At 34.7% G+C, this 13,217-nt stretch overlaps 1 protein-coding gene across 4 annotated transcripts in view; it reads left to right on the forward strand.

Annotated features, from left to right (window-relative positions):
• The window catches only part of LOC121410705 (RNA-binding protein 10-like), a 34,193-nt gene extending 24,575 nt beyond the window's left edge, over positions 1-9,618 (forward strand). For all 4 annotated transcript variants that reach the window (XM_041602953.1, XM_041602954.1, XM_041602955.1 and 1 more), the window contains 7 exons: positions 210-463; positions 3,740-3,868; positions 4,377-4,541; positions 5,400-5,537; positions 6,060-6,149; positions 6,530-6,808; positions 7,303-9,618. In XM_041602953.1, the coding sequence (XP_041458887.1) occupies positions 210-463; positions 3,740-3,868; positions 4,377-4,541; positions 5,400-5,537; positions 6,060-6,149; positions 6,530-6,808; positions 7,303-7,359 (1,112 nt within the window). In that variant the 3' untranslated portion in view covers positions 7,360-9,618. The remainder of the gene's footprint in view (positions 1-209; positions 464-3,739; positions 3,869-4,376; positions 4,542-5,399; positions 5,538-6,059; positions 6,150-6,529; positions 6,809-7,302) is intronic.
• Positions 9,619-13,217: the final 3,599 nt, after the last annotated feature.

The raw sequence follows: 13,217 nt of genomic DNA on the forward strand, positions 1-13,217 counted from the left end.
TGTGAATTGTATTCAAGAACTTATTTATTTGTGAGGCTTAAGGTGAACATTTTGCAATTTTAACACTGTTGATAATGCGTCAAGATTAATTGTTCAAATGTTATCCCCATCCAAGCCATGCTAATTTTCATATTTTACAGGACCTGTCAGTATACAAAGCACTAATTTAATGATGTATATCTAACTTATTCAAACTTCAATATATATAGACAAAGCAGCACTAGCACAGGAGCAGGTTCAAGCAGCTTGTAAGATGCAACTAGAACAACAACAGATCACCCAGAAACTGCTGAACAAGATGAGACAGACAAGCACAGAGAAGAAACCAAAGAGGGTGAAGATAGATCTTCCACCACCAGGAACAGATGGAAGTACACTGGATCCCAGTCAGATCACCCATGAAGTCAAACCTAAGAAGAGTAAGAAGGAGCATCAAATAGACACAGAGACCAGTGATCAAAGAGTATGTGTTTTTTTATTACATTCATTCTCATTTATATACTGTAATAAAACATGGCTTAGGTTAATCAAAGGCCATGCCAATGGATGCCTTGTTGATTGGCCTCACTGTAATACTGTATAAGGCCGCTTTTCAAAAGCGGCCTGAATATATTGAAATTTACGGGCTCATATAATGATTGATGAAATATCAATACAGGGACTCAGTTTTATAATTATGAGGGGAGCAATAAATAGCTCTCCTAGATCTTTTAAGGAGAGCGGTAGAGGAGTACTGCAAAAAGCTCTTCTTCAACATACAAGGGGAGCTTTTTGTCCAATTAACAAAACAGATGGAGGAACTGTATGTACTATAAAGTTACAATCAACAACCAAAGGAAGTATTTGTAATTGTTTTACAATGTTTTGTAATTAGATTGTGTGTTATCAAAACCTGTTTGAGTTAGGTTTGACTTTGGCTTAAAGTTGAGTAACTAACAATTTTTTTTTCAGGGGCTCCATTTTAATTTTTTTTGGCAAATTTCGGGGGCTACTTTTGCATTTCGGGGGCTCTTTTTAAATGCTCCTTTTTTGTATTTTGAGGAATACCTGTTCACTTATTAATTATTACTTTTTGTTCAATATTGTATGATTTTTAAAGTTATTTTTCATGCTTAGAATCTTGGATGTGGGTGTGTGTGCGTGTGTGTGTGACTGTGAGTTGGACTTGGATATACCTGTTCACTTATTAATCAATTATTAATTTTTTGTTCAATATTGTATGATTTTTAAAGTTATTTTTCATGCTTAGAATCTTGGATGTGGGTGTGTGTGGGTGGATGTGGGTGTGTGTGGGGGGGTGCGTGTGTGTGTGTGACTTGGATATACCTGTTCACTTGGTAATGAATTATTAATTTTTTGTTCAATATTGTATGATTTTTAAAGTTATTTTTCATGCTTAGAATCTTGGATGTGGGTGTGTGTGGGTGGATGTGGGTGAGTGCGTGTGTGTGTGTGTGTGACTGTGAGTTGGACTTGGATATAAATGAATTCAATATCTAATTTCTACTCCATCTATTCCAGTACAATACCTTGTACTCAGCCATGTACATGTAATAAAGGCCCACATCCCCTAACTATTCCTGAAGTTCTTTAAAAATGCAGATCTCCATGAAAATTTCATTTCTCTATTGGGGAGTCTAAATTTGGTGAGAATGTATTCATTAAGAACTTAAATATACATGACAATGAAGAAATCATCAAACTTTATTGGCAGTTTTGAATAATATTCATGAAATGTAAACTCTGTCTGAAACAGAAAATCACCATCATTGAGGCCTTTACTGAGTGAATTGTCCCCCAGAGCTCTGGCAGAGACAGAGCTCTAACTGGCTAGCTAGTAAAAGCGCCAATGCGTGAGCCTGCTGCCAGCCTTGTAAAATAGACGGAGCTTTGTTTGATGATTTATTATCTGATATAATACCTCATCCCCTAGAAAAGAAAATAAATGATTTTTTAGTCATAATTAATAAATAAGGTAACTTATTTTGGAAGTTAATAGGCCTAAGCCGTTTTGAAAAGCAAAGCCGAATGACAACTCACCAATGCTAGGTTACAAGTCTCAGGGATTTATTTCCTGTGTAATTCGAATTATTTAATCACAGAATCGTGATATCTGTAGGGGAAACATGTGCATTCGAAATTGCACATGGTGGTAGTCATAATGGACCCGTATACATGCAACTGTTTCCCGACCGTTGCATTGATTTTTTTTCCGTAGTTGGTACCATGTGTATGGAAATGCGTGGAACAGAAAAAATAACGCAACGTCTGCATTTGAAACTGCGCTACTCGCACAATTTTAAGGATTATTCATGACTTTGAGTGTTGGTTTTTGGATTATTTTTAAATGGTAAGCGGAGCTCGAGCATATTGAGTTGTTATTCACTCGGCAATAAGCATGATTTTGGGTGATTTCGAGGGCGACTTTAGGCATTTCCGCGCGGGTCAACGATCGCGAGGCGCACTAATAATCGCGCTACCAAAAATGGATTAAGGCGCGCATGTAGCGCGCGATCGCTCTCGCGCGCCTTAAAATCGAATCCCTGATCAATACCAGTATTCACAGGGTATTAAGGTTGGTGGAAATGTTCAGGATCACTTTAAGTGATGAGAAAAGGTGTAATGGTCTGCCTGTTTACTTGAGAAATTTGCATTATATATTTTGCTGTTTATATCAGATTTAGATTTCATCTTTCACACCACAAATGTTATGTGATACAATCTTTCATTTTATCTTAACTTAAATCTATCTAGGCCGGGGTATTTTGGGAGTTCATATGGCCGGGGGGGGCCTCCGAGGCCCCCCCCTAAGATCTCGGCCGTCGACCACGCAATCGCGCCGAAAATTGGCATGCTGGTTGCCTGGGACATAATCTCCAAGATTGTATAGTAATTTTTTTCGTGCGAGTCGCTATTAAGTGATTATGCTAATTTATGCGTAATTAGTATGCGAAATCATACTTTTTCCTTTAACTCCCTAAATAAAGCTCCAAATGTACTAATTTTTGGTATAGAAACTCTTTGTGGTGTTCTTAGCAAGTGTACATGAAAAAAATTGCGATATCAAATCATTTTCCTATGTATTTTATTGTTTTTTGCAATTTCTTATGTATTTCTTTGTTTTTTGACCTTTTGTTTTTCATTGATTTTTCAATGAAATTTGTTGGGGACTCTTCTGTGATCATAAAAAGCATAAAATAAATACATTTAGAGCAGCAAAACTAAAAATAATCATACATTTATGAATTTTGGTTGAAAACACAATTTGCATTGACTTTGTACACGAAATCACGTTTTTGAACAATTTTCGGTCTGACATGCACTTACATAATGTTGCGTAATTTCGGAACCACGTACCCGGAGGACGCAAAGTTGGTCTCAAAAGTTGCGCAAGACTTGAAAGTAAAAAGTCAGCGAGTGGCGCGGTCAAAAAATTTTGTGCGGCGAAAATATTGCGCGATTTGTTGAGGGGGGGGCCTCCGAGGCCCCCCCCGGCCTAGATAGGGTTAAATCTTCAGATTTAAAACTCAATATCAAATGTCTTTAATTTCATGAAATCTATTACAAATGGATATCAAGTTTTTCCTATGCATTTTTCTTCTGAACTTCATGCCCTTTTTTTCATATAAAAAACACAAAACCCCATTATACAGGTAGTTCATATCCTGAACATTATTAAGGTTTTAGGATTTCTGTTTAACAAAAAATTCTAAATATTTTTTTTTTTGTATTTGTTTAGTTACAGCACCAGTTGTCCAGTAGTTCTGAAGGTGGCTATTATCCTGATGTATCTCAATACCAATATGATGAATCATCAGGCTTCTACTATGATCCCCAGACAGGGCTATACTATGATCCAAGCTCACAGGTAAAAGTCAGTTTGTATCATGCACACAGAATGGCATCAGCTTAAGCCATAAACTGCTCTAACACTCCTGATTCCTTATCCGCAATTCAACAGTTTGATCATTTATTCTTACGAATGATAAATTTGATTGACATTGAGAACACTAATATGTTGCTAGGGAAGAAAAGGACTACTTCTAGACATTCTTTTATTACGTCACAAACTTCTTGAACTTGATTATTTGTACGCATTACAAATTTTCCAATGAAAACAGAGACAAATAAATTTATGAAGGTCCCACATACAGGGGGGTCGGATATACATACTTATGGATTTTTTTTACATGTATATGAAATACCTTTTTATGTACAAAATTTTGACTGCTCTCCTTTTTGATGAATTCTTAATGGTATTTCTGGTTTCTGACAGTCATTTGATGGTAAACTTGCGATACCTGGAATTTAATTCACAATTATTGCGTTTATTTGTGATTTTCCTTTGAAATTAAATTGTTTGTTTTCTTCACCAGTATTACTACAACGCGCATTCACAGCAGTACATGTACTGGGATGGTACCCAGTATGTCCCAGCCAAGCAAGACCAAGCACCTACTGCTGTTCCTCAAGTCGGTGTTCCTGGGGATGGTGCAAAGGAAGACAAGGGTAAAAAGGAGAAGGGAAAGGTGGCAAAGAAGGTATGTCAGAAATCAAAGGTGCTACAACTCCTTGTAATAGAAAAAAAGCACATTAAAGGAGAATGAAACCATTGGAACAAGATAGCTTGTGTGAAAACAGAAAAATCAAAGAAACAGATCAACGAAAGTTTGAGAAAAATCGGACAAATAATGAGAAAGTTATGAGCATTTGAATATTGCGATCACTAATGCTATGGAGATAGCAAATTGGCAATGCAACAAAGATGTGTGATGTCACTTATGAACAACTCTCACCATTACTTTAGTATATATTTCACTTGAATTGCCTCTTTTATCACATCTATCCACAAATCATGTGTTCTTTCTACATGAGGGCATGTAATACATTTTTTTTTAGAACACATCATGGATAAAGAGTTTGTATCATCATAAGAAAAAGCAAAAATAGACATTTTGAGGGTATTTTATAGTCCACAAAAGGGAAAGTTGTTCATCAGTGACATCACACATCCTTGTCACATTGCCAATATGAGGATCTCCATAGCATTAGTGATTGCAATATTCAAATGCTCATAACTTTCTCACTATTTGTCCGATTTTTCTCAAACTTTCTTTATTCTTATTCTTTGATTTTTCTGTTTCTACACAAGCCTATTTGTTCCAAAGGTTTCATTCCCCTTTAATCTTAAAAGATATGCATGGTTTGTTACCTTGTTTGAAATAATTATAGCATTATAGGTCGTAAACCTGATAGTTGGTGTTTTCTCTCTGTTTTCTTTTTTGTTTGTTCCTGAGATGGATCAATTTCTCTATTGTGCATTAATGTGGTTGAATTAGTGTGTAGATGTGACTCATTGGCCAGAATAAATATTTCAAATTGAATGTATTTTAATGCAGGTGGCAAGTGACATGAGAAGATGGGCTGCAACCATGAATGAAATGAAGAATAACAAAGCCAAGAAGAGTGGAAATGATTTCAAGAAAGATAACTCCTCAGCTTCTGCAGATGCTGGTTTTGCTGTCCTTAGTAAAAAGGTTTGTTCTTATTTTTTTGTAATGTGGGATATTATTGCTTTGGTAACAAGACCTGTTTTTAATAATAGGGTGAAATTCCCTTCTTGTTGAGATTTTGACAATTCATGTGGTGATATTCAGTATAATTCCAAATTCTCGATTAAAAAAATAAAAGCAATGTTACAAAAATACTTAAATGTCCAATTGTAGTGGTGACAGACATGATTGTTTTTAAACTCTCCTGAACAATTTACTTTTTAGGTTTAGTTATTACAGCAGTAATATACCCTTCCTTAGTTTCTCGGAAGATGCAAGGTTTGGTTCTCAGTCAGGATAGAGTTTTGGACTCAGAAAATGTAAGACTAAGGATCAAGGTTTGTGTGTATGCTAGAACAGATGTCCATGTGGTTCAAGAAATCAGTTGCTCTTAATCTAGGACACCAGCCAGGTTTAATAACCATTTGAGAGAAAAACATATCATCTTATGAACACAATTTTTTACAGATGTTATTTATTTTGACTTTGTCTTATTTTGTTGTTCAGGCTGACCCAGCAGAGACAAAGCAGTCTGTAATGCTAGCCCTAAAGCGATCGTCAACAAATGAAGAGCAACGTAATAAGGCTGCCAGCATCGTAAGTTGATATTGTGTTGGATGTGTTGACTTGATAGAATAGTTTTACATGCATGCTAGATCATCATCTTAACATTGTTATTGGTATTGATATTTTGACATACTGTGTACTAATTCTGTAATTTCTCTAGCCACTGTCACTTATTTTCAGTAAACAATGAGTCAAGATTTGATTGTGAAAGTTTTCAAGATTCATTTTCCCTGGATTGTTATACATTCTGGATGCTGGGTACAAATAACATATATCTAAATTTCTAACTTCTGTGAAAAATATGCTATTAGTCAGTACGATCAGATGTTGACAATGTTATCCTCTTGTGTGATTCTGAGGTGTCTCTTCTTTACCTTGGTCATTCACTCGTCCATATTGTATTTGTATAGACCAACATCCTTGCCCAGTATGGTGGAGACAGTGACAGTGAACCTGAAGATTCAGGGCCTCCTAGTAAGAAACCTACCCCTGCATCTGACTCTCAAGAGAGTGTACCTACCAGCCTAACGGATTGGACTAAACTCATCTGTCTTCTCTGTAAACGTCAGTTCCCATCCAAAGAAGTCCTTGTGAAGCATCAACAGTTCTCAGATCTACATAAACAAAACCTGGAGGCTCTTAAAAAGAGGACAGGACTTCAACAGCAACAGTCACAAGGGAAAGGGGGGGTGAGTCAGATCTTCTTTTTGATAAAAACACTTTGACCTTGTAACATAGAAGATTCAATCGATTCTACATTGAAGTAGTCTATTTCAAACCATCCACTGAACTTTCAACCGCTTGTAGATATTGTTTCTCTCCGTTACATAGCCTGGAAGATGAATATGTGCAGATTTTTATTTTATACAATGCATTGTATATGAAATTGAAAGATAGTAATAAGCTTTCTCTTTCATTGTTGTATTAAAGCCATTTAAAGAGAAGAACAAGAAGTATGCTTATGTGATATTTACAAAATAATAATCATCAGGAATGAATACAGAATACTGCAAAAAAGAAAGCAAGATATGATAATATAACACAAATTTGTCATTAAGACTTATCATAATGTCCATTCCATTCAGTAGGCAAATAGCTGAAATTCAGTAACCCCCCCAAAAAAGGGAAAATTTCTCCTTTTTTTCCACTGAACTGTTTATATTTTCTTTGTTCTTTCATACAGGGCAGTTATCGTGATAGAGCTCAGGAGAGGAGATCAAGGTTTACTGCTAATCAATGATGATCCCAAGGATAACCATTATGCAATTATGCCTGGACAAAACACACTCATTGAACACTTTCAGACATTGCTTTTGTTGTTTTATGTTGAAAAGGAAAATCTGTGTATGTCTTTGTATGTCCATGTTATGGCATCGTGCTTCCGTGTTTCAAGCATTTGTAGAAAAGATGACAATGGTATACCAACTATTGGTATACCAAGACCTACACATTGGACTTCTAATGGACAATCATCAATAAGTTGTGCTATCGTTGATGCAATTCCAGTCCAAAGTTGATGTTACAGAAGGCAGCTATTATTCTTTAGGGATTTTATTTAATGTTTCCTAGGTAATTGGTAATATACCAGCTTGGCGTTAACCAGCAAAATGCTGTCCTGCTTAGTTCCTATGGGAGTTACCATAAACAGAAACCCAGATTTGTTGAGACTGACTTCAACATGATCATCATTTTGATTGGATTCAATCTGCATACAACGTATAAGCAGATTGGACAATTATGATGAATTTGAATCTGAACCTGATATGTGGGCTTGTCCTAAATATTTTTTTTTCATATCATAATCGTGATACTTCTAACATATAACTTCCAAAGAAATGATGGACAACATAGAATGCCTTGTCTGAGTCAGGTAATGAAGGTAATCATGTCCTTTATGGTATTTTGCTTTTCCAACCAAGATTTAAAATTATATACTTCATCAATTGTATGTAATCCTCATTGAGTCTATACCAAGTACTTGTTTCACAAAACTTTGTCATTACTAGTAAAAATTTGAATTATATAATTATACTTAGCGCATTATTCGCCATTGTATTTGATACAGTTTTGTGAAATAAGGCTCATGGATATATATCATGAGGTGAGGTAGTTATCCACTAATTCAGTCTGCTATTAAAAAGAAGATGGAATTATGTCCACTCAGTTTTATGGTTGACAGTATAAAATGAATATGAAATATGGACAATCGTAGCCTCTCTTTGATACAACATTTACTGATATTATGTATAATTCAATATTCCATAACCTTCACTTATTGGAGAAAAACCCTGCAAAATACTTGTAAATAGACAAAACAAACCCTTAATTTAATGTGGTAGAATGCCTATGACCAAGGCAGTTTTTATATTTAAGCTGCATTCACTGTTTGTTCATAAAAGGCAGTGTTTCAATGGCAGCCTCATAAGTTTGTGCCATGCTTAATGTTAACTGCACAGATAAGCATATCTAAGTACTTATTATCTTTTTTGTGTTTGGGTGCAGGTACATCCATTATTTTCTGGCAAATTGGAATGCAAGGCATTGTGAGAAATCAAAACTTAAAAAGTTATAAAATCCTAAATCAGGTATTTAGAATTTATAATCCCACCTGTAAATGCTCAACCCTTTGGTGTCGAAGTCACTCAAAAATTTAGATAGATTTTGATCCTGTATATTTTGATATCTTATTTATGTGTTTAGTTTTTGCCCACTTATTTTACGTGTTACAGCTTGTATGAGGAAGTAAATGTGAAACGACCACTGCCAGAAATAAGCTGTGCATGCCTAATGAAGCGTTTTCTTCCAAATATGGCTAAAGAAACCAGATTCTTACATCATTACAGGGCAGGTCAGTTCAGATTAAACAGAATTATAAATTCTCAACCTATGTTTTCCTTGCTACAGTAGAGTCTGCATAAGTTGCACTTTTATAAAATCATAAGAGTCACACAATGTTCAGGCCAGAATATGCAAAATGTGTTATTTACATCTTCCAAGTCAAACAGATTTCTGTGGTCCCAAGCATTTTATCAACTCGTGAAGATTCTACTTTTATTGTACTTTCACCTATGTCATCTGACAAGTTGAATTTTCAAGTCTTCATTCATTCATGATAATATTCAAGTATACCAGGATTTGAGAAAGTGGCTGATTTGTTTGACTGGCAAATTACTATCTATAGTCATTGTGATTTGCCAGTCCAACTGAAGAGGAATAATTTCTGCAAATTTTCCTTTCAAAAGAAATGCCTGGTATGATTGTTATGTACCTGTCTTGGGATATTGGAAATGAAGATCAAGTTCAAAAGATTTTGTTATTGTAACGTATGCGCTTAGCTACGTTTCTGATTATCGTGTTCATAGTCTCTCCCTGCATTGTTAAATTAACCAGCAGGCCTGTTTGATGCACATATGAAATATTTAATCATTGACATTGAGAGTATAATTGCTATGTTGATGCAATCATCTTGTTTGTAATAAATCATTCCTATTGAATTGCATCTACAGGCTAATGGATTTTTTTTTTCTTGATTCTTGTGTTATTGAAGGAGTCATCTGTAATTCATAAAATTCAGTTTGTATCGACTTATCCGCTTTCTCAGCAGTTGCAGTTCTATAAAAAAATTCTGTTATGCATTTGATCAATTTCACAAAGGATATTATCACCTTTCATATTTAAGCAAAACTGGAATCGTGCTATGATATGGCAGGATTGGATTTAGAACACAGAAGAAAATGTTTTTATTTTTTGGGTAATTCCACAACCATGGTTGGACATGCCATGGATAGCCAAATGTCACAACTGTGGCGTATATGTCCTAGTTGAAGTAGGAAAGACAAAATGTTGATGAATTGATCTACATCCGACATTCAGCTGCTCAGATGTCATTTTATATTGCTTTAAAGACCAATTTGTAATTCAAATATCTGTCACAAATACTTGGACAAGAATGTTTACAATTTTGATTGATCATAATATTCATATCCCAGCTTCAGTTTAAATGGTATTTTAATCTCCACTGTCATGAAATATCCCAAGAGGCCCAAATGAATTAAAATCCCGAAAGATGAATATTTCTGAATAAACTGTCCTGAGTTTGCTGGAGTTTTGACTTTATCAATTGATTTCTTAGGATATGGTACTTGGTATCAACAATTATTTGCAATCATAATTTCAGCCCTCCAAAATAGACACTAAATGCATTCATCTCAAAACCTATTTTTGACTTTTGAGGATATTTCATGGAAATGGTGAAAAATAATTGGGATTCTCAACTTGGACATCAAAATATGAATATAAACAGAAAGCATTGGTTAAGATACAAGTTTATTAAAAAAACAAAATCTTGCCAATAAAGGTTTCTTTATCTGATATATATATATATATATATAAAGATATATGAATGCAAAATTATTGCATTCTATGATTTGAATATAATTTTGACATATACCTGAATCATGAAATGACAAAAATCCTTCGTACAAATCAGAACGATGAAATATTTGGGAGTTTTTGCTCCTAGATGTATAGAGAATTCAAGAACACACTAAATGTATTGAAAATACCTGTCAAATGACAAAGTACAGCCAGTGAACCGGAACAGCAGCTTCTGACCAGACAAAAAAATTGCAAGTATGCCGTTTGTCCAAGGAAAAAACTGCTATTTTGATTGACCAATTTTCAACAGCGATTTCTTGGTTGTTCATGGTCATTTTCTCCATTCTTGAACCCTCTGTACGTTGTGAAGTGAAAATTCTCAATAACCTCAACATGATGAACGTCGTGGTGTTCGTAATGGTGATGATGGCAGCAATGGTAATGATAACTTTCATGATGTGGATTATAATCATGAATACTTTGGCAATTGTGATAATGTTGTGGATAATGCCCACAAAAATGATACAGCATAAGTACTACTTTTAAAGTCATAACATTCACATATTTCATTAAGTAGGTACAGTACATAAAACAAAGATCACAAACTGGAAAGAAATACATTTTCATTCTTCATATAAAGGGCGTTTTAAAAAAAAGGCAACCAAAGTTCAACTATATTAAAAATATATGATTTATAACTGATTTACTCATCATCTTTAGTTTGACACATTGCTTGTATCACAATTGTCACGAGTCACAGAGTTATGGTCCTTTGAAGAGTACAAACCAGCTTTTTCCAGGTTTTAGGTTTTGTAATGAACGAAACCAACTTTGTTGTAAAGTTTTGGTTTCATCAGAGTTTTTCCCCTCAAATTTTAGTGAAATGCTATCCCCTCTGTTAAACTTTTTGTGAGTGACTGGCATTAACATATCAATTGCCTAGCTTCAATCTCTGTTGAACATGTTATTCATCCTTATCTTTGCACCAACACCTTAAATCATATACTGGGTCCTGTTGTACAAAGAGTTACTTTTGATCCGATCAATCGCAACTATGGACGGCCAGTAACGTCAACATCTATTATGCATGTTCAAAATATTTTCTAGCTGTGATGTACATTCATGCATTCATTGTTTTCTTGAAAATTCACTGTGCTTCTCTTTGCATAAAAAGGACATCGTGCTAATTTTTCATAGAATAAATTATGACACTGATGGATTTCCATAGAGTTACAATTGATCGGATCAATTGTAACTCTTTGTACAACAGGGCCCTGGTACCTCCCCTGTCGATGCTGCATTTCTTGCATTTCTTTTCTAACCATTGCGGTATTGTGATCATGTATCTACTGAAAAACATGTGCCAGCAAGCCAGCAAGTCACCAAGGATGTGCTCAACCAAAATTGAAGCTATACACCAGTTATGTAACATTCACTCGCAAAAAAAGAACCAGAAGAGATAAAATTTGACTGAACTTTGCAGGGAAACTCTGATGAAACCAAAACCTTACAACAATGTGGGTTTCTTGCATGTAATTTAAAACCCAAAACTTGGAAAAACTAGTTTCTATACCCATCACTTTGGAAGGATCGTAACTCTGTGACCCATGACAATTGTGACACAAGCAAGGTGTCAAATAAAAGTTGTTGAGTTACTCAGTTATGTAGAATAGAAATCACAAGAACCAATCATGTATTCTTGATATAGCTGATCTTTGAACTTTGGTTACTTTTTTTAAGAAACACCCTGTATATCATGAGTTATTATTCATTGACAATAAAGTGTCTGAAATATTGGCTAGATATATTAACAGCTTGGCCTGCTTCACCCAACACATGAAATAAATGATACCAATCTTTTATAGACCTTGAAATAGGTGAATCCACTCTAACAACTCTTATCAATATGATTATATGAACTGATTTCAATTGACAATATGCAAAATAAATTTGTAGAAGTGGACATTAGACCAACATGGCATTGGACTAAGTGGGTTTAAGACCTGGGTCGGTACTCAATGACAGAAATTTAAATTTTTTACTCAGTATTTTGGTTCAGTAAAATATTTATCCATCTTTGGTATTCAATTGTATATTGGCAAGGTATTTTGCTTAAATCAAGGTCAGCTGTCTGACTGGCAGTTGTGTGAGATGTAAAGATTGCCTTAGTGGCCCCATCAGTCATTTTTTTCTCACTCCTTTACCATCTGTGACAATTTCAGTTCAGTATTTCAGATATTTCAATTAAATTTCAATTAAAATAATTGTCTCAGGTCGATCCATTATTAGAGATTAAAAAAAATTCAGCTGCTTTCATTGTGTCTCATAGACAACATAGTACAATTGGCAAGCAAATCAATAGTTTCAATTATAAAGACAAGATGGGCAAGTACTAATTAACTTTTTACATCTCATATAAAATTCCCTCTTATTTAGGCTAGGAAATATAGTTTGCAAAACATAATAAGCATCAAGTACGTGTTCACCAATATTCATAAGATAAACATAAATTACATATATAAGAGCATGTTTACAAATCAGCAAGCTTCAAATGTATATATTAAGTGAAATATTTAAGTAGCCTTTTGATGTATTCCATGGCTCACAGTCACTGAGAGGAGACTAGGTAGCAATGGGAAACTCAGAATGAATGCACTTCACTTTCAACAGGGTTATATTCACTCATTCAGTAAACATTACATCAGATAAAAGGCCTTGTCT

This window comes from Lytechinus variegatus, chromosome 3, assembly GCF_018143015.1.
Source record: "Lytechinus variegatus isolate NC3 chromosome 3, Lvar_3.0, whole genome shotgun sequence".
Classification (NCBI taxonomy): Eukaryota; Metazoa; Echinodermata; class Echinoidea; order Temnopleuroida; family Toxopneustidae; genus Lytechinus; species Lytechinus variegatus.